This window comes from Ambystoma mexicanum, chromosome 9 (assembly GCF_040938575.1).
Source record: "Ambystoma mexicanum isolate Mex_15411 chromosome 9, UKY_AmexF1_1, whole genome shotgun sequence".
NCBI classification, from domain to species: Eukaryota; Metazoa; Chordata; class Amphibia; order Caudata; family Ambystomatidae; genus Ambystoma; species Ambystoma mexicanum.
This window is the reverse complement of record NC_090931.1, coordinates 182,974,305-182,995,344: the sequence shown is the minus strand read 5'-3', so window position 1 is coordinate 182,995,344 and position 21,040 is coordinate 182,974,305. Positions and strand designations below refer to the sequence as shown.

General features: G+C 50.0%; 1 protein-coding gene across 5 annotated transcripts in view; it reads left to right on the top strand.

Annotated features, from left to right (window-relative positions):
* The window catches only part of KMT2A (lysine methyltransferase 2A), a 2,049,111-nt gene that overhangs the window by 1,590,144 nt on the left and 437,927 nt on the right, over window positions 1-21,040 (top strand). For all 5 annotated transcript variants that reach the window (XM_069614436.1, XM_069614434.1, XM_069614435.1 and 2 more), the window contains exon 27: window positions 646-5,017. In XM_069614436.1, the coding sequence (XP_069470537.1) occupies window positions 646-5,017 (4,372 nt within the window). The remainder of the gene's footprint in view (window positions 1-645; window positions 5,018-21,040) is intronic.

Here is a 21,040-nt window from a genome sequence, read left to right as displayed (position 1 = left end):
ATGGTTATATGGAACCGCCTAAGAGTGAAGTCACACTGCTGAGGCACATTGCCAATGCGAGAGCCAGGACTAACATGTGGAAACCCTACATATACATACACTAAGAGTAGGACTTCTAAAAAGCCTCCTGTCAGTGGCATTTCCAGATGAACAGTTTTGGCTCATGGTAGCTACTGAGAAAATAGTTTAACACCAGGTACAACAATCCTACCATAATGCAATTGGGCAAATGTTGGGATGTCTCAGAATTTGCATGCACCACTGGCGGGGAACTTCTGCAGGTCATTAACTATACGTTCTGTGCAGTTTTTGTTTAACAGGTATCCAGTTATAATTTCAAAAAAAAAGTTTCTAAACACAAAACTTTCTAATTTCGAATGCCTTTTATTAATGTTAAAATGTTTAGTTTCGTATAGTAAAATAAGTTTTTTTTTTTAAAACGGGGGTTTGGGTAGGACCTCCCCCCTCATAAAAAAATGCGTTTGAAAACATTTTTAGGGGATGCTTTGTTGTCGAAACATTTGTATTTCGAAACTTTGACTGTCAGAAAAGTCACTATAAACCGTTTAACATGATGGAAAATGCCTTTGGTCTTTCGATATTAACTTGTCATTGTGCTTTTCCTATCTCTTTGTCTTCCATTAGGCAGTCATACGTCAGTCACCCATGAGATTGTGACTGTAGGTGATCCCTTGCTGTCTTCCGGCTTTCGAAGCATCGGCTCCAGGAGACACAGTGCATCCTCCCTATCCCCTCAGCAGTACAAGCTTAGAATGATCGCTCCTGCAAGAACGGGATGTACATCCTTGAGGCAGATTGCAACCTCAGCACCTGACATCTCCACAAAGCCTGACATCACCTCAAAGCATGGTACACCAGCAGTGCCTGCCATCACAGTTTCCTCAGATGATGTGACAAGTGTGAAAAGCCTAGACGTCCTGCCAGGGTCACTTCACTCATTGGCAGCCACAAATTTGAGGCAGGACAGTCCCCCCACTGCAAGTGATGTGAGAACAACTGTGGCATGCGCAAGCAAACCTTGCCCTTTAGACAGTGTAAAGTGTGTGGAAAAACTATATTCAAGTCCTTTGAATTTGGCCCCAAAGAGCCCCTCTATGAAATCGGAAAAGGTCAAGGCATCCAATGTGAAGATATCAGATCCTTCCTCCCAAAACTTGAACAGCAAAATGTCCTCACCATCATTTGCTGTAATCACAGCAGATTCAAGTGTCTGCAAAGCAGGCACATTCCTAGACCAAGCCTCTGTGGCATTTAATTCCAAAGAGACACTGCCTCTCTCACAGCTGAATCAGGAAAGTTCCAAGAAAGAGAGGGAGCAACACAAAGACACTTTTGCTGCTGAGAAACCTAGCCCACAGTCAGTGGAACTTGCAACCATATTGAAAACTCCTGTTGAAAGTAATCTGTCCTCTACTGGTAAAAAAGAGCTGTTGCTCTGCCCTCGAGAGAAGCGGCAAAAGTCAAAGAGGCCTTTGAAGGAAAGGTACAGAGAGCTGCATTTCAGTAAATTTGGCAATGCCTTGAGCAAGAAAACACCAAATGAGGTTGGGAGAAGCCTGGACATCAAGCTTGGTCATCAGACTTTACATCAAAAGCTAAACCACAGCTCAGCTTTCAATGTTTCAACAGAGAAACCAGGGGAGCACAATCAGGATGTTGAAGGTGACCCAAAAGGTCAAGCAAATAAAGCTGATTGTAGCTCTAAAGGGTCAGCTTCATCCAAAAAACAGACAGTAAAGGTCACACTAACACCTTTAAAAATGGAAAGGGACAACCAATCTAGTAGTCTACCCACAGGTCAAAGCTCAAAGTCTCCATCAACTCGTACAGATCTTGGCCCCATAACCCATACAACTCCATCTTCTGGGAGTCCTTCTGGGAACACTGCTGATCGGATTAGCTCGAGTAATGCACAGGAATCCCAAGTCAGTACTACTTACCCAACTACTCCAGCACAAGACCTAAGCCCCATGATTCAGGATGGAAATAAAGCCCAAGATGATGGCTCCTTCAAAAGAAGGTATCCAAGGCGCAGTGCTCGTGCTCGATCAAATATGTTTTTTGGATTAACTCCCTTGTATGGCGTGAGATCTTACGGGGAGGAAGATATTCCGTTCTTTAACAACCCGACTGGTAAGAAAAGAGGGAAGAGGTCAGCTGAAGGTCAGGTGGATGGAGCAGACGACCTGAGTACCTCCTCTGATGAGGATGATCTTTATTACTACAACTTCACTCGCACTGTGATTTCATCAACTGCAGAGGAAAGGCTCCGCTCTCATACTTTGTTCAGAGAGGAAGATCAATGTAACCTTCCCAAAATCCCTCAGCTGGATGGAGTTGATGATGGAGCAGAAAGTGACACAACCATGACAACGACAACTGGAAAAGCTAATCCTACAGCCAAAAGAAACAGCAAAGAAAATGGCACAGACACATTGAAACTCCAGCAGTCAAAGGAAGTTGTTGAGAAGGAACATGGTCCCAAGGAGTCTGTTAGCCACAAACAGCTCGAGTCAAAAATAGAAAACTGCCATCCAGTGAGTCGTGTAAAACCTCAGAGCCAGGAGTCCTTGGAAGCTCAGTTGAGTTCTTTAGAATCTGCCCGCAGAAGTCAGACCAGTGCTCCTTCAGATAAAAATCTTTTGGATACCTTCAGCACAGAACTGCTGAAGTCTGATTCAGACAATAACAACAGTGATGATTATGGTAACATTCTTCCCTCTGATATCATGGACTTTGTTCTGAAGAACACTCCTTCCATGCAGGCTTTGGGTGAAAGCCCAGAATCCTCCTCCTCAGAACTTCTTACGCTGAGTGAAGGATTGGGTCTTGACAATAATCGGGGGAAGGATATGGGCTTGTTTGAAGTGTTTTCTCAACAGTTGCCAACTTCCGAGCCAGGGGACAGTGGTGTGTCTTCTTCTGTGTCAGCTGAGGAACAGTTTGAGCTTCCCTTGGAGCTTCCGTCTGATCTATCTGTTTTAACAACTCGCAGCCCTTCTATGCCAAGCCAGAGCCACAACAGGCTAGCTGTCATTGCTGAATCTCAGCTATCATCTTCAGGAGATGGGTCCATTCTGGCCATTCCTTCTACAGATTCTGGAGAGAAGAACGCGACTGTCACTGAGAAATCTGTTGCGTCCAGTGAAGGGGAGTCCTCTCTGCTGAGTCCTGGTGCAGATTCCACACCAGAAGACCACATGACACCTGTTCAGTTTATTGCCAGCCACATGGACACGGAACACATTGCCATTTCCCAAGGTGATCAGGTGGAATCTGTACAAACAGTCACCCAAGATTTAAACAGGAATACTGCGACTCCCATTCTACAGGCACCAGGGTCTCCCACCAGCACACCGCAAAACCAGAACTATGTTAAAAGCTCATCAGATAGCCCTCGTCCTTCTCAGCTCTCAACCACCACCATTCAGGCCCCTGCACCTCAACTCAAATCTACTGAGAAAGTCCTTGTGGTGAACCAGAATATGCAACCACTTTATGTGCTTCTTCCAAATGGTATCACCCAACAAATTCAACTTACCCCTTCTGTTGGTTCTGCTGGTAATGTCCTAGAGACCAGTTCTTCAGTGCTTAGCCAAATGGGTGGTGCACTCACCCTGGCTGCAGGGTTAAATACTGGTTTGCCAACATCTCAGTCCTTATTCCCACCAACAAGCAAAGGATTGCTTTCTATTCCCCACCAGCCACATTTACATTCCATAACTTCACCTTCTCACACTGGGTTTACTGCAAAAGTTGGAAGTCCCACCTCTGGTCTTCTCATAGGTGTGCAGCCAGCTGCCGATTCCCAAAACCTTGTCTCTGAAACTAGTCAGAGGACCGATCTTGGGGATGCAACAGCTACCCCAGCTCCAAGCCTCAACAAGAAAAGACCAATACCTCGTCCACACTCTAGGAAGCATAAGAAGCTTGCACCTTCTGGGCCACCGTCTGCCGTGACCACTTCAGATATAGTCTCAAACATGACTTTGATTAATTTCAGTCCCACCCAACACACTGGAGGGATACCCACGCAGCCCAGTTTGATTGATTTGGGAACACTCAATACTTCTGCATCTCACAGAACGGTTCCCAACATCATTAAGAGATCAAAATCAGGAGTCATGTACTTTGAACAACAGGCTTTGCTCCCACAGAATATTGCAGCGGCCACATCTGGCATAATTGGACCAGAAGTAGGCCATCTCACAGCAGGGTCACGGTCACTTACCGGACTGTCTTCCAATCCTTCTGTACTGAATGTGGTTTCCATGCAAACTACAACAACCTCGACATCTGGGGGGTCAATTCCTGGGCACCTACTGGGACAGAATTCTGTAACCCTGACAAGCCCTGGGTTGCTAGAGGCTTCTGAGCTGGGATCTATTGGTAATCTGTTAATCAAAGCCAGCCAGCAGGGTCTTGGACTTCAGGATCAACACACTACTTTGCCTCCAGGTGCCACTATGTTTAACCAGCTAAAAACAGCCCAATCCCCAAGCACCGCAGCCCTGACTGCCACATCGAACCTGTGTTTATTGCCTTCAGCACAGACCGTAGGTTTGACTGTTACTCAATCACCATCTGTACATGAAAGTCCTTATCAGCTTCACCAACATGTAACTCAGATGCGAGCAAGCAAAGTTGGCGTGATCTCTGGCTTTGACCCCTCCAGCACCACCCCTGGCCAGATTTCAAGATTTCCACATCTGGCAGATGTTCCAAGTGGCACTGGTCTTCAGCAAAACAAAGTTTCGTCTGTGATGCATGCAAGCTCCGCCTCCCCTGGTGGTTCACCCTCTTCAGGTCAGCAGTCAGCAAGCAGCTCCATTGTGTGTCCCACTAAACACAAGCCAAAAATGAAAAGAATGCAACCAGCCATTGAGAAAGGGAATGGAAAGAAGCATAAGATGATGCACGCTAGGACCACCATCCCCTCAGAAGTCCACATTCCAGACGCAGAGGCCACAATAACCTCTTTCATCACTGTTTCAGGGTAAGATTACTTTTTCTTAACATATTCTTAAGGCTGGCTTGACATGATTCTCCAGTGGTTGGAATGGCAATCATCTCAATTCCAACTCCCTCAGTCTATCTGCCTGGTTCCTATTAACAAGGACGGGTTCAGCATGATCAACATATTTATAGAAATTGAGACAATTATTCCTATGGTGGGCAGCAACACACCTGGCACAATCACTTGTGATGACTGTTGGGTAAGAATTGGTGTAGTAACACTGTGCGAGACTACACAACACTTAACTGCTTGGTATTAGGAAACCCACCCTTTGGTATAGGTCTGTACTACACAAGTTGGTATTGTGGCTGAGCAGCCAGGCCTATCTCAAGTGGGGTAAATGTGAGCTGTAGGAATGAAATTCGTAAATAAAATTACCACACTGAAGGTTTCAGTTATAAATAGTTATTCATTTAATTACCATCAAGTTTTAAATAAGCATTTGTTAAAAGGACAATTCTTGTAACAATGTAAATATACTTTGAAATCAATCACTTTTCCGGATCAGCACAAGTTAGTGGATAATCTTTGGATATGCTTCTTACACAATTCCTACACCCTGTGGTGACTTCATTCGCAAGGAGAGTAATGGCATTTATGTATCCCACTAGTTTTACTTTGCAGATTCTGAGGTTGCAGAAAGGAAAGGTTTTTATGAAGGAGAAGGTTAAACAGGTTCTCAGTACATGTAGGAGCATTTAATTCTTCCAATGAAATCTAGACAAGCCTTTCCCAGCAGTAACTGTCTAAACAAGTTGCCACTTCTGAGGGACAAACAATTTCAAAGTCAATGGGCTAGAAGAGTCTGCAGGGAGCCAGGACCGCCAAAGTCATTTGGAATACAGTCTGTGGAGCTGAGGCACTTCTTAGAATAAAAGTCTTGCACAAAGCTAGAGAGTTTGTAGAAAAAACACTTGTAGGGTCACAAGCTGTTAAGCCTGTGAAAAGCAGAGTTGGAATCAACTCTAAAGGTAAGCCACTGCAAATCTCAACTGAGAAAAACACAGCTACAAGGCAATGAGGTAATTACCCCAAGTCTAAACAGTACCTGTGGTTTGAAGAAGAGTGTTCTAGCTGGATTCTGTCCTGTTGCAGCGATGTAGGCCCTGGGTCCCTGAGCCTCAGTCGTGGGGCCAAGAGGGAGGACGTCTGGAGGGCTCCTGCGGCAGCACCTTGGAGGTTGTCGGCAGCTACGGGCTCTTTTCAGTTCAGCTGCACTTTGCGATTTTATCGCTTAGTGAACAGCACCGTCACGGATCTCGGATACCGGTTGGGCTTCCTTCACACCTTGGGTCCTGCATTCTGGTGAGGGGACTCGAGCTCTGGTTGTCCTGCTTCTGGGGGTCCTTAGGAGATTCCTGGAGCTTCTGGCTGGATTTCAGACGTTGCACTCAACTGCGGATTTCTCGACCCCTGGCACTCAGTTCTTGCAGCAGCGAAGTAGTACATCCATTGGAGAAGATGGTCCAGTGAAGTTCCTCTCGGGGTTAGTTGGTCCCACTAACCCAAGGGAAGAAGTCATCCCTTCCGGAGCTTCGCTGTCTGAATGAAAAAGGAGTTTCAGCACAGCAGCAGGTCTTCACCGGGCAATTCAATGGTCCAGGAGGATGCAGCAAGCTTTGTTCACGGTTTCTTCGTCTGGTGTTTCTCCCAGTGGTCGACTCTGCCTCTAGTCCCATAACCCTCACCTTTTAAGCAGGTTTCTCCCATTCATGCATAGCCTAGGCTGTCAATCACACAGCAGGGTGGCTGTCCTGCAAGGACAGCCAGCCAGCCAATCAGGACTGGTTGCATTCAGGAATCCCTAGAGACAAAGGACAGGGGAGTTTCAGGAACCTCCCTCACATCCTGCCTTTCCAGACACACTGGAGCCAGAAGCGGGTTTCAGGGCAGAAGCCTGCCAATGGCAAAACGAACGAAGGGCTCAACTTGGCCTCGACGCACAGAGTAAAACCCAAGAAAGAACTCACAGACAGAAAATGGCGAAAAAAGAAGACCGGCCCATTTTGACGAAATGGTCACCCATGGGTGCTATACTGCAGCTGAGGATAGGTAGGAAAATTAAACCACTACCACCAGCCATTTAAAATAGTGAGGGTAACATAAGAAATGTTACAGGAGAGAGCAGGATAAGGGGCTACTAAGTAACGCCCCAAGCACTACACTTAAGATGGTGTGTGCAGAACCTACTAAGAGAAAAGGTAAGTAAAGTCAATTTCACTTTACTATTCTTGGGAACAGTAGTTAACATTAAAAAAAAAAGGTTTTTAAACCTTCTGAAAAATCTTAAAGGATTTCTCTGACGCTGCACTGAAGGTGCTGTGTGTTACCATACAAAAAGTTGATGCCTATGGAGTTTGTCTGACCCCAAAAACTGTGGAAACACATAATCCAAATCTGGTCAAAACGCATTAGAGAGTGAGAAAAAGGGCTCACTCATTCCAGGGTTAAAATTAAAAAGTCCTAACGTCCAGCAAAAGAACTGTGGGTCTCTAAGGTTGAAGGGAATTAGCACAGAAATGAGAATTCGAGGGGATTGGGTCCTCCGACGTATTCCATATCTATGACATGTAATCACCACAGCTGTGCTGCTTCGGAAACTTTTTCGGCGTCCTGCGTCGATGCGCCGTCGTCGAGGACCTCCTCCGACGTCATCCGATGTGATAAGTAGGACGCACGACGCCCATAGCCTCAGTTCCGTTTTTTCCACGAACGTGTGGCTTCGTGTTTCTCGGTTTAAATGCCTCGACTCTTTGGAGTTCTGTTCTTCTCGGTTCTTCGAACCTGTTTGTTTGTGAAATTCCTTCAGAAGATGTCTTCTTCGTCTTCGACCCCGCGTCCGGGTTTCAAGAAGTGCGGGGAGTGTGGGTCCAAGATGTCGGTGATGGACTCGCACGACGCCTGCCTCTGGTGCCTCGGGGAGGCCCACGACACGGATGACTGTATCGACTGCCAGTCGCTCACGTCCAAAGCCTTACGCGAACATAAGAAGTTGTTGTCGGTAGGTCGGGTGTCCAAGCCCCGGAAGTCGAAGTCTGCGGGGCTTTCGACGGATGATTCGAGGGGTGACTCTCCGTGTCATCGTTGGAAGTCTCGTGGGTCTCCTTCTAGGAGTCAGTCTCGCCACTCCTCAGCCTCTTCGAGGCATTCTCGGAAGCGCCGACACCGGTCGTCTTCCAGGTCCTCTTCGGAGGGCTCTGCCCGGCACGTCGCTTACCCCTCCAGCCGTGCGACGCCGGAGGAATGGGCTTCCTTCGGGAAGAAGATGCTGGCGATTCTTGAGTCGCAGGGTACTCAGCCGTCCGCGCCCCCGAGTGGGGTCGGTCGTGTGAGGTCGAGAGACACCGCTCGCAAGAGTGGTCGGCACGAGTCACGGGAGAGGTCCCGTTCGGACAAGGGGACTCGTTCTCGACATACCCGTTCCAGGTCCCGGTCCTCGACGCGTTCGAGACCGTGTGCACCTGTGAGGTCTTCGAAGAAGGCATCGACGTCTGTGGCGTCGAGGGCGTCGACGGGCTTTCTCGAGGCTCTGGCTCCGAGGAAGTCGTCGATGCCGTCGACGCTCAGGTCGTCGAGGGACACGCTCGGGGCTCCGGCCTCGAGGGCTGTGTCGACGCCGCCGATTCTGGAGGCGCTGCATCTGACGTCGACGCCGATTTCGTCGACGCCGATCCTCTCGGCGCCGATGCCGGTTCTCTCGACGCTGGCGCCGATTCGCTCGACGCCATCGACGCCTTTCGTGTCGGAGGTACCCCAGGGCACGGGTGGACCCCCTAGGAAGGCTCTGGTTAAGAGCAAGCACTCTCGAGTGCCTTCTTTTCGCCACCTGGACTATATTTCAGAGGCGGATGAGGATTCTGATGGCCTAGTCCTAGTCAGGTTCCGGATGAAATTGTCTCGGGCCATAGTCAGTTTGACGAGTTGAGACAGTCACTGCATGATGCCAGTGGACTGGACACCTCTCCGGAGGTGGAGTTTTGTAGGCCTGAGCCTGGCTCTCATGCTGATTCCTCGTACCGGCGCCTTATGGCTAGGGTTTCTGAGTACTTGGGATGGTCTGCTCCCCCAGGGGAGTTTGTGCAGGATGATCTGACAGACATCCTTGATGTTGGTCCCCCAACTGACCCGGTTCTGCCGTTCCATATGGCTTTACAGAGAAGTGTGGCGGCGGCTTGGACTGCTCCGGAGAGTCTCCCGGCGGTGGGCAGATCCTTGTCGCGAAAATACCGTCCAACCAGTGGCGACCCCTGCTACTTGGCAAGGCACCCCACTCCGGAGAGTTTGGTGGTGCAGGCGGCCACGGCCCCGGCGAAGCAGGCGTCGTACCCTACCATCCCTCCTGATAGGGACGACAAACGTTTTGATGGCTGGGCGAAGAAAGTGTTTTCTTCTGGTGGTATGGCGCTTCAGGCGGCCAACTCCATTTGTGCCTTGTCACGTTTCACGCACACTCTGTGGAACTGTGTTGCGTTAGCGGCTGAACATATTCCCGAAGGGGACGAACGGGATGGTTTCCTTGCTATGGTCCAGGATGGTAAGGATGCCATGTGTGAGTCCGTTCAGTCGGGTTTGGACTTAGCTGAATGCGTCAGTAGGTCCATGGCGGCGAGCACCGTGATACGCAGGTTTGCGTGGTTGCGGAAGTCGTGGTTTGCTCCTGATGTGCAGTCCCGGCTCCTCAACATGCCCTTTGACGGTGAACACCTTTTTGGCAGCAAGGCTGACGAGAGCCTTGAGAGGTTGCAGACCTCAAAAGCTGCTGCGAAGTCGTTGGGCGCTGCAGTTCGCCAACCTCCGCCTTTTCGTCCTAGGGGACAGCAGTGGAGGGGTGGTTCCTTTTCGCTATTACTCATCCTTCAGTAAAGCGAGAGGGGCTGGCAGTCAAAGAGGCCAACGCAGGGGTACCAGAGGTGGATGACAGGGTACCCGTGGTGCCAAGGCCGCTCGGGCAGTTGCTTCTTTGCCCTCAGGTAACGCCGCAGCCGCTCCCACTCAGTCGTGAGGCCATGTCCCATGGTTCGCCGGTTGGGGGAAGGCTGGCGCAGCATCTTGTAGAGTGGCAAGCCATTACTTCAGATGTGTGGGTTCTGGAGATCATAACCCACAGCTACTGTCTTCCTTTTCGGCACAGGCCTCGCGACAATCCACCGGGGAACCTCTCTTTGCAGAGTCCGGATCCGCTCCTTGCGCAGGAAATTCAAGCCCTGCTGGAGAAAGGCGCCATAGAACTGGTGCCTGTAGCGGAGAGGAACAAGGGATGGTATTCCCCTTATTTTTTGATTTCGAAGAAAGACGGGGGATTGAGACCCATCATGGACTTGCGCGGTTTGAACAAACTCCTCAGGAAGGACAAGTTCAAGATGGTTACTCTCTCTCAAGTCCTCCAGGCCCTTCAGCTTCAGGACTGGTTGGTGTCACTCGACCTCAAGGATGCTTACTTCCATGTGCCGATCCATCCCAAGCACAAGAAGTACCTGAGGTTCGCGGTTGGCGACTCGCACTTTCAGTTTCGGGTCCTGCCGTTCGGATTGACCTCCGCCCCGAGGGTTTTCACCAAGCTCATGGTGGTGGTGGCAGCGCATCTCAGGCAAGGGGGGATTCACGTCTACCCCTACCTGGACGATTGGTTGATCAGGGGGAGCTCTCCCGAGCAAGTCCTGGATCATCTATCGGTCACCTGTCGCTCCCTTCACAGGCTGGGCTTCTCCCTCAATTTAAAGAAGTCCCATTTGACGCCAACACAGCAGCTCCAGTACATCGGAGCAGTGCTCGACACTTCTCTGGGGCAGTGTTTTCCTCCCCAGGTGAGGGCTCTTCACATTCAGCAGATGGTGCACAAGTTTCAGCATGCCCAGACGCTCCCAGCGTTCGAGTTCTTGAGGTTGCTCGGCCTCATGGCATCCTGCATTCTTCTGGTGCCAGAGGCTCGCCTGCGGATGAGATCTTTGCAGTGGGCACTCAAGACGCAATGGTCGCAGTCCTCCGGCAGGATGTCGGACTCGATTCAGGTGCCGTCCTCGGTCGCCCGGGACCTTCTGTGGTGGGCCGTCGACGGCAACTTGATGAAGGGGGCTCCATTTTGGCTTCCCTGGCCGGAGGTGACGATCGTGACGGATGCATCCCTCACGGGATGGGGAGCTCATGCCAACGGGCTGACAGTCAGCGGTCGTTAGTCTCCGTCGGAGTCCAGACTCCATATCAATCTGTTGGAGCTGAGGGCCGTCAGGCTAGCCCTGAAGGCTTTTCTGCCGTCTGTGCGAGGGAAGAATGTCCTGATCCTGACGGACAACACAGTGGCCATGCACTACCTCAACAAAAAGGGGGGGCAGGGTCACTTCCTCTGTGCAGGGAGGCGATGCAGCTCGAGTTCTGGGCCATCCAGCAGGGAGTTCGATCTCGGCAGTTCATCTGGCCGGAGCCGAAAACGTGACGGCGGACGCTCTGAGCAGGCAGAGCGCGATCTCTCACGAGTGGGAGTTGGCTCAGGAGATTCTCCTGGAGATCTTCGCCCTTTGGGGGACCCCTCAAGTGGATCTCTTCGCCTCCAGTGTCAACCGGAAGTGCGAAAGGTTTTGCTCGCGGGAATTTCCTCCAAAAGGAGCCTTAGGAGACGCGTTCGTGGTGGAGTGGTCATTCCCGCTGCTGTACGCGTTTCCTCCAGTCCCCGTCATCCCGCAAGTGCTGCGGAGGTTACGAAATCGGTTCCCGGATGATCCTCATTGCCCCGGCGTGGGCTCGGAGGACGTGGTACCCGGACCTTCTCGACTTATCCATCTGCCCTCCACGTCATCTTCCCTACCGAGACGATCTGCTCTCATGGGAGGGGGGTCAGGTTCTCCATCCAGAGGTCAGATCCCTCAACCTTCACGCTTGGCTTCTGAAAGGTTGAGGTATAAGGATTGGGACCTCCCTGAGGACGTGATGGAGGTGTTGCTTTCGGCCCGAAGGCCAGCAACAAAGTCTCTGTGCCGTTGGCGTAAGTTCTGCGACTGGTGCAGAGTTCAGAATGTGGATCCTTTTGCATGTGACATCCCCATGGTTCTGTCCTTTTTACTTTCTTTGGCCCACAGGGGCTTGCAAGTGGGTACCGTTAAGGGTTACCTGGCAGCGCTGTCCATCTTTAAGCGCTCGTCTGAAGAGTGTTCTTACTTTAAAATCCCTTTGATTTCACAGTTCCTGAAAGGGCTCACTAATGTGTTCCCTCCGTCACCTTTCCTGGTGCCCGGTTGGGATTTAAACCTTTTTCTTAAGTTTCTTATGGGTGCTCCGTTTGAGCCTTTACATTCTTGCCCTTTGAGGCTGTTAACTCTGAAAACTGTGTTTTTAGTTGCGGTTACTTCCGCTCGCAGAGTGAGTGAGTTACAGGCACTTTCAGTTAAGCCTCCCTTCACTGTATTTCACAAGGACAGGGTTGTCCTTAGAGTTCGTCCTTCTTTTCTTCCGAAGGTAGTGACGGAATTTCATTTGGCCCAGAAGGTTGTTCTTCCAGCATTCTATCCTCCTCCGCATCCTGGTAAGGAAGAGGAGAGGCTCCATAGGCTTGATCCTAGGAGAGCTTTAAGCTTTTATGTTTCACGCATGTCCCGGGTCAGAGTGGATGATCAACTCTTTATTGGTTACGCTGGAAAGCGTTTGGGGCAAGCTGTGACGAAACAGACTTTGTCTCGCTGGATTATTTTGGCCATCTCGGAGTGCTACCGTTTGGCGGGTAAGGACCCACCGGCTGGCTTGCGGGCCCATTCTACCAGGGGTATGGCTGCGTCTACTGCCCTGCAGAGGGGTGTTCCTATTCGCAACATCTGTGATGCAGCCACCTGGGCTTCAGTACATACATTTGTATGTCACTATTCCCTTGATTCCATCCGGGCACAGGATCTGGCCTTTGGCAAGGCGGTCCTTTGCTCTGCTATTTGATTGGCTATTCTACATTTTGCTTCTAAATTCTTTCCCTCCTCCTTGCTTTGGTACTGCTTTGGGAGTCTGTCATAGATATGGAATACGTCGGAGGACCCAATCCCCTCGAAGAACAAGTTACTTTCTCCAGCATTGGATCTTTCATGGATTCACATGCTTTGAATATTCCCCGTCGTCAGGCTGGGAATCCCCGGTACATTATATAGACCCTTTCCCATAGGAAAACTTTTTCGACGCTTATGCGTCCTATCCACCTCGTTTTGTATCATGCGTGCCCCTACCGTCAGGACGTCATGATACAAATCCAGGCCCCGCCTCCGCGCTCCCTCAGATTTCAACCGTCTTTCAAAGTAGTGGGATCCTCGTGTTTTACTACTAGTGAAAACTAGGTTGGTTTTTTTTGTCTATTTCGCTTCGGCGAAGTTAAAATTCTGGAGAATTATGTCTGGAAAAGCGTTATTTCGCCCGTGTGCAACCTGTGGCCTCAAAAAGGTTTATGAAGGAGACGGCCACATGGACTGTATCTACTGTCTCCACCCGCACCACACGCCGGATACATGTGAGATATGCCAGGGTTTCTCCCAAAAAACCCTTAAGGACCGAAAAAGAAGGCTGGTCGACTGGCTTAATGACGGAGCGGGGGCCTACCCGGCTTCGGAAGTTGGCTCCACGGCCTCCAGGAGCAAGTCGGAACCTCCATCGAAGAAGGTACGGCCAGCAGAAATTCGCACTGAGGACAAGCATAAGAGGAAACAGGCTGGATCTTCCTCATCACATAAAAAGTCCTCCTCCTCTTCATCATCTAAGACGGAGAGGCTAGCGCTGTCAAAATCCTCCTCAGGGGACCGTCCCAGGTCTTCCATGAGTTGGGAAGCCTCAGCCGGGAAGTCGGCATCCAAATCGACGACGAAGCCTAAGGGCTCGACGACGACGACTTGCTCCTCGACCTCGGTGTCATTGACGATGCCTATTACCGTTCAAGCAGCAGCGGTTGGGATTCCTTCGTCGACGGAGACTCAGTCTATGGCTTGGCTGCCTGAGGTCTATGACCCGATCCCCCCTGAGGTCTTACTGCAGCCAGACACGGCCTGCTCGGCGGAAGGAGAAGGTGATATGGTTCTGCAGCCATCGGATTTAGGCTTACGACCTTCCACGTCGACGGCGACGAGTGCGAGCGGGGGTATGGTACCTATATCATCCACGTTATTGACCCCCCAGACGGTTTTGTCTCTGGATGTGCTTAATACTCTTCAGAAGCTCCTGCAGCGGCTGGATACGCAGTTCCCTCAACCTGGGACGTCAGCGTCACTTTTGTCTGTACCTTCCGTCGACGAGCAAACTTGTACGGCTCGCTCGACGATGAAACACGCATTGGCTCCCCAGGCGGCGAAAGATCGTCCTCGAGCTCAGGAGGAGGGTGAGTTGTCAGAGTCCGACTCTATACTAGATGACTCGGGGTCAGACGTCTCCCTGTCACCGTCGAGGGATCCAACATGGAATTCGGATGTAGAGTTAGAGTCTACGAGGAGCCAGACACAGCCATCTCCCCCTGATGATGTGGGAGCCTTCCATGCAATGATGGGGAAAGCTTGTTGCGAATTCGGCTTGATTCCTGAGGAGCAGAAGAAAGACTGTTTCCTTTTTGACCATATGGGTCAAAGGAGAAAATCGGTATTTGCCATCCCAATCCTGGACCACGTGTGGCAAGAAGGTCTCAAGACGATGCGCCATCCGTTCTCGGAGCCAGCCATAAAGGGACGGATCGAGAAAAAGTTTAAAGCTCCGGAGTCCACTCCAAAATGTCTAACATCACAGCCTCTGTCTGACTCGTGGTGTCGGCGGCAGCGGCTAGGACGGCCAGGGTCCAGCAAAAATGTTCAACGCCACCGGAAAGCGAGGCTAGGAGACAGGACGCCTTTGGAAAGAAGGTGCTCTCGGTCGGAGCGACGACAGTAAGAGCAGCCAATTCCTTAGCGATCGTGTCACGATATGATAGGGAAATGTGGCACAAACTAGCCCCTATCCTAGAACACCTGCCAGACGAACACCGGAAAGCAGCTGTGTTACTGGTGCGGGATGGCGAAGAGGCCTCGAACCACGCAATTAATATCGCAGTTGACCTAGCAGAGTCTGGTTTCAAACAAATCAACCATGGAGTAGTGCTTCGTCGACAAGTGTGGCTCAAATGTACTACTTTCCGTCCCGAAGTACAGTACAAAGTCCTGGACATGCCATGCGAAGGGGAACACCTGTTTGGCGAAAAGGTTGATGAAGCGCTGAAAGGGATGAAAGAAGACACGGATACTGCTAGGTCCCTCGGCGCCCTTCAAACGGGTAGAAATTTTCGCTCTTTTCGCCCCTTCAGGGGTGCTTCTGGAAACTCCCGCTTTGGAGCCTCGAGGGACCGTGGATTTAACAGGCCCTCGTACTCTTCACAAGGGTTCAGACGAGCGTCCCAGTCGGCACGTAGAAGCAGGGACTATCAAGCCTCCAGGCGGCAAGGCTCAGGTCCGTCGTCAACAAAGAACAAGCAAACCAGCAACCAATGACGGCCTTCGGAACGTCCTGGGGGGTCGAGTCTCTCATCACTTCGACCGATGGAAATGCATCACCACAGATCGATGGGTCCTAGACACGATTCGCATGGGTCATGCGCTGCAATTCAAAGACAAACCTCCGCGTCTTCCTCCTTTATTCTCGACACAGCCCCACCTCCGAATCCTACGACAAGAGGCGGCGCTTATGTTGCGAAAAGGGGCGGTAGAGAGAGTTCCTGTGGCACAGGAAGGACAAGGAGTTTATTCCAGGTTCTTTGTTGTCAAAAAGCCAAACGGCAAATGGAGGCCCATTCTCGACCTGAGGGTACTCAACAAGTGGCTAAAGAGCCTAAAATTCAAAATGCTAAAGCTCCAAGAGGTTATCAGGTCGGTGCAACCCATGGATTATCTATCATCACTAGACCTTCAAGATGCTTATTTTCACATTCCAATACGCCCACGACACAGGAGATATTTAAGATTCGTCGTCGGGAGAAAGCATTTTGAGTTCAAGGTCCTCCCGTTCGGGCTCAAGTCCTCCCCCAGGACGTTCACCAAGTGCTTGGCCCCTATAGCGGCCCATTTAAGGAAGGATGGTCATCATGTCTATCCATATCTAGACGACTGGCTGGTCAGAGGTTCATCCAAGGAACAAACACGAGACAGTCTACGAGCCACAATGTCCCTCTTACAGGAACTGGGCTTCGCAATAAACTTCAACAAGTCCTCCGTAGAGCCTTTGAGGACCTTGGTCTTTCTAGGAGCGGAGTTTCATACACACACAAGCCTGGTGAGACCATCCAGCGAAAGAATTCAGAAACTTCAAAACAAGGCGTCGGAATGGAGAGGCGGTACCAAGGTCTCGGTGCGCAAGTACATGTCCCTGCTAGGGACCATGTCGTCCTGCATTCCGTTGATAAACAACTGCCGTCTGTTTATGAGACCTTGCCAGGAATTTCTAGCGGACCGTTGGGCGCAGAGCCGAGGTCGCTGGTCCGACAGACTGGTCGTCGACGAACAACTAGTTCAAGCACTCGGCTGGTGGAGAGTGTCTACTCATCTAACGAAAGGGATGCCTCTACTGGAACCAGAGTTCCAAAAGACGGTGGTGACGGATGCATCGCTGAGCGGATGGGGAGCTCATCTGGATACGTTACAGGTACAAGGCCAGTGGTCCTTGCAGGAGTCCTCCCTGCATATCAACCTGCTAGAACTGAGAGCAGTGCGATGGGCTCTAAAATCTTTTCTTCCGCAACTGAGGGACTCGGTGGTGCGTGTCATGACGGACAACACCACTACGATGTTCTACTTGAGGAAACAAGGAGGGACACGTTTCAGGTCCCTATCGACGGAGGCACAGAAAATCTGGCATTGGGCCCTGCAACACAACATGCAAATCTTAGCGTTCCACCTACCAGGCGTGAGAAACGTGGAAGCCGATGCCCTCAGCAGAGAAATGAACGAAGTTCACGAATGGGTGCTGAACGACCAACAACTACAACAAGTATTCAAGAAATGGGGACACCCGTCCATAGACCTGTTTGCAACGAAGAACAACAAAAAATGCCATCAGTACGCAAGCAGATGGCCTCAGCAGGGCTCACTGGGGGATGCGTTCTCCTTCCCATGGACAAACAAATTCATGTACGCATTCCCTCCATTTCCCCTGGTCCGGAGGACGTTGCAATGGATCCTCAGGTACCCATGTCGGGTAATTCTGGTGGCCCCATACTGGGCCAGACAGGTGTGGTTTTCAGACCTGCTACACTTAGCGGCGGCGGAACCGATGAGATTCCAGAAGACCCCCGACCTTCTGTCTCGACAGGAGGGTGTTGTTTGGCATCACGACCCGGACAGCCTCAAGTTGACGGCCTGGCTCCTCACTTTGCCGAATTTGGTCGGCTAACGATTCCGGAGGACTGTCGGCGTATCCTACAAGCGGCAAGAGCACCTTCCACAAACGCCTCATACGCGTACAAATGGAAAAGTTTCTGTCAATGGTGTGAGGATCAACCAAGTTTGGCCCCGCAATCGATTAAGCCAGAACAGCTCCTTCCATACTTGCTGCTCTTAGCTCAAAAGGGCCTGTCGGTATCGTCCATAAAAGTACACCTAGCAGCCATTTCCAGGTTTACTCGTCGACGGCACTCGGCACCTTTGTTCAGCGACCGCCTGATTAAGCACTTCCTTAAAGGCCTCTTTCGGAGTTTCCCTCCAGAGAAGAAATTTCCGCCGGAGTGGAGCCTCAATCTGGTCTTAACGTCTCTTATGAAGCATCCTTTTGAGCCAATGTCATCATCGTCTCTAAAGTTTCTGTCGTGGAAATTGGCCTTCCTGGTGGCCATCACTTCAGCCCGACGTATTTCAGAAGTTCAGGCTCTAATGGTAGACCCACCATACTTACGATTTTTCAAGACCAAGGTAGTCCTAGCCACTAACCCACAGTTCATACCAAAAGCTCCTTCGGTGTTCAATAAACACTCCTCTATTGTGTTGCCTACGTTTTTTCCGGAGCCATGCTCGGGAGCGGAGCGCATGCTACACACATTGGATGTAAAAAGGGCTCTCAAGTTTTATCTTCATCGTACGCAACCGTTCAGAGAAACGAGACAGCTGTTCGTGGCCTATGGATTGGGTGCTAGAGGAAAAGCCATTTCAAAGCAAGGACTATCAAGATGGGTGTCATCTACCATTTCGTACTGCCATTCCAGGGCAGGGAAGCCTCTTCTACGACGGCCAAGAGCTCATTCAACTAGAGCAGCGGCATCGTCGACGGCACTGTGGGCCGGAGTCCCTCTAGGGGACATCTGCATGGCGGCTACCTGGGCGGCTACACACACCTTTACCCGCCATTACTGCCTGTCGCAGCAACATGCCGAAGACACCCGGATGGGACAAGCGGTGCTTAGACACCTATTCCAATAAGGTAAGCCCCGGCTGAGGGGTTGCATCCTGTGAAATTTATGACTGTATGTGGTTCGTTTTCCTATGTTAAAGATTACTGATGTATACATGATCATAGGGAACGGGCTTTGCGAAGAAAGTATATGGGTTTGCATGCACGCCTCCTCTTGGGGGTGGTACTGCTATGTAATCTATTCAAAGCATGTGAATCCATGAAAGATCCAATGCTGGAGAAGGGAATAGTTTCTTACCTGTAACTCCTTTTCTCCAGCATTGGTATCTTTCATGGATTCACATGCGCCCGCCTGCCTCCCCTGAACATGCAAACCGGTTCCACCACTACTTTGGGGGCCGAAATCTGAGGGAGCGCGGGGGCGGGGCCTGGATTTGTATCATGACATCCTGACGGTAGGGGCACGCATGATACAAAACGAGGTGGATAGGACGCATAAGCGTCGAAAAAGTTTTCCTATGGGAAAGGGTTTATATAATGTACCGGGGATTCCCAGCCTGACGACGGGGAATATTCAAAGCATGTGAATCCATGAAAGATACCAATGCTGGAGAAATGGAGTTACAGGTAAGAAACTATTCCCTTCTTACCTGGTAACGTTCTTTCGATGGGATGGTCCGACGACGTATTCCATATCGCTCCCGCCCTGCCTTCCCCGCTACAGAATTTCTTTTGCGATTGCAGCTTACGTTCCGCAAGGCTTTGTGTCTGACTGGCAGTTGACTTATGTCACACGTTCTGGGGGAAAAAACTACAACTGAGGCTATGGGCGTCGTGCATCCTACTTATCACATCGTTGGACGTCGGAGGAGGTCCTCGACGACGGCGCATCGACGTCATCGACGCAGGACGCAGACGCCGAAAAAGTTTCCGAAGCAGCACAGCTGTGGTGATTACATGTCATAGATATGGAATACGTCGTCGGACCATCCCATCGAAAGAACGTTACCAGGTAAGAAAGTAACTTGTTCTTCTCCCTTACAATGACTCGTGGTGAACTGCCTGAAAACGAAAGCTCAAACGTTCATCTGATTGATTAGAAAGGCTCAAATGCATTTATTTCAATTAAATTGAAATACTGAAAGTGTCCTTGAGATGGAAGTGAAGCAGTTCGAGTTTATAGATCGTACGTTTTCAACCATTTTTCTGAATATAGAAAGTCAGAAAAAAGTGAAACCTATTGGGGTTCATTTTCTAAGCCATAGTGTGCAAAAGTAAGGCATAATCACAAGGGGTTATGCTAGGGCAATGTATAGCCGTTTGGCGGCGGAGAAGGAACATGGGAAGAAATTAGCATTTCTTCCATGCGTCGTTCCTCAAATTTCAAAAGGCACAGAACTTGAAAATCTATTTTGGTGAAAAACACGGGTGTGTTCAGAACACTGCCTCGTCTGTATGCATTGCTAATAAGAGTTCATCTGCAATAAATGCCTGGAGCTCACTTTTCTTCACATTGAGGTTATAGCCACTTTTTAAATGAGATGCCTGAATGGGCATTTGTGGATAGGCTCAGACCTTTGCTACATATTTCTGTGTGACACAATGTTTAAATGCCATGGCACCTGTTTGGCCATTCGCGTTTAAACTCTCTTTACTTCATTCTTTAAGGCCTTGCTGTTTAGGTGAATTTTCAGAACCAGTCCCATGGGAGAGGGTACTGAGAGGCGACCTTAGTGGATGAACAAGTCATTGAAACTTATGTCTAGCCCAAACTATATCAAGGTAACACAGGCTGTGTAGTAAGGCAGACTTCAGGAGCTGTGGGGGTTATGTAGTGGTGCAGTTAACCCAACATAGAGCACTCATATAAGACCAGCAACAAAGGGTTACAAAAATACACTTATTTTATACTTCTACTTTAGTAGTTAAAGTAAAAATCAAGCAATTACTTCTAAAACACGCTGGAGCTCATTTTGCTCCTGCATGTAATTTGGCAATGGGGAGCCGTTTGTGGAGACATAAATCCAGGCGACTCCCGCCGCCAAATTTGGGTTATTTACCTGGAGGAGTCTTAATGTGCAGAGCAGAAGGGTTGCATGTGATAATGTTGCTGTGAAAAAGCCGCAGGTAGGCGACTTTTACCCTGACCCTAAAATTCTTTCCCCAAATATTCTATGAGGGGTTCATTATATATTACCTCCAATCCTAGAATATTTGGGTAAAGTGTTTGTCTGTCTGGAGGGTGCATTTTTCGGGAAATGTCGCCACCTGGTTGTGGCCATTTTCACAGCAACATTATCACTGTATATGGAGCACAAGCTGGTGTACACACACGTGTATGCCTCCTTTTGCCCTATAAATGTGCACTCTTGTCGTATAAATGCTGCTTGCATGCTCGCCATGCAGTCAGCGTTTACAATTATCCCTATGGAGCCCGCCTGCTTTATGCCAGCACATAAGGTAACAGGCTCCATAGGGATCCCCATAGTTTTCGCCGGCATGAAAATGACTGCTGGCGTACATGCTGTGGCATTTGCATGGCGGAAAAGAAGGTAGGCGTTGGATACACAATTTGCATTCCGCCCCTCCTCTCCTTCATATAAATGGACAAAAATGGGACGTGGCGTTAATGGAAGGCGGAAAAGCCTTACGTAAGACTTTTATGCCTTCCATTAACCTTATGCCCCTAACAAA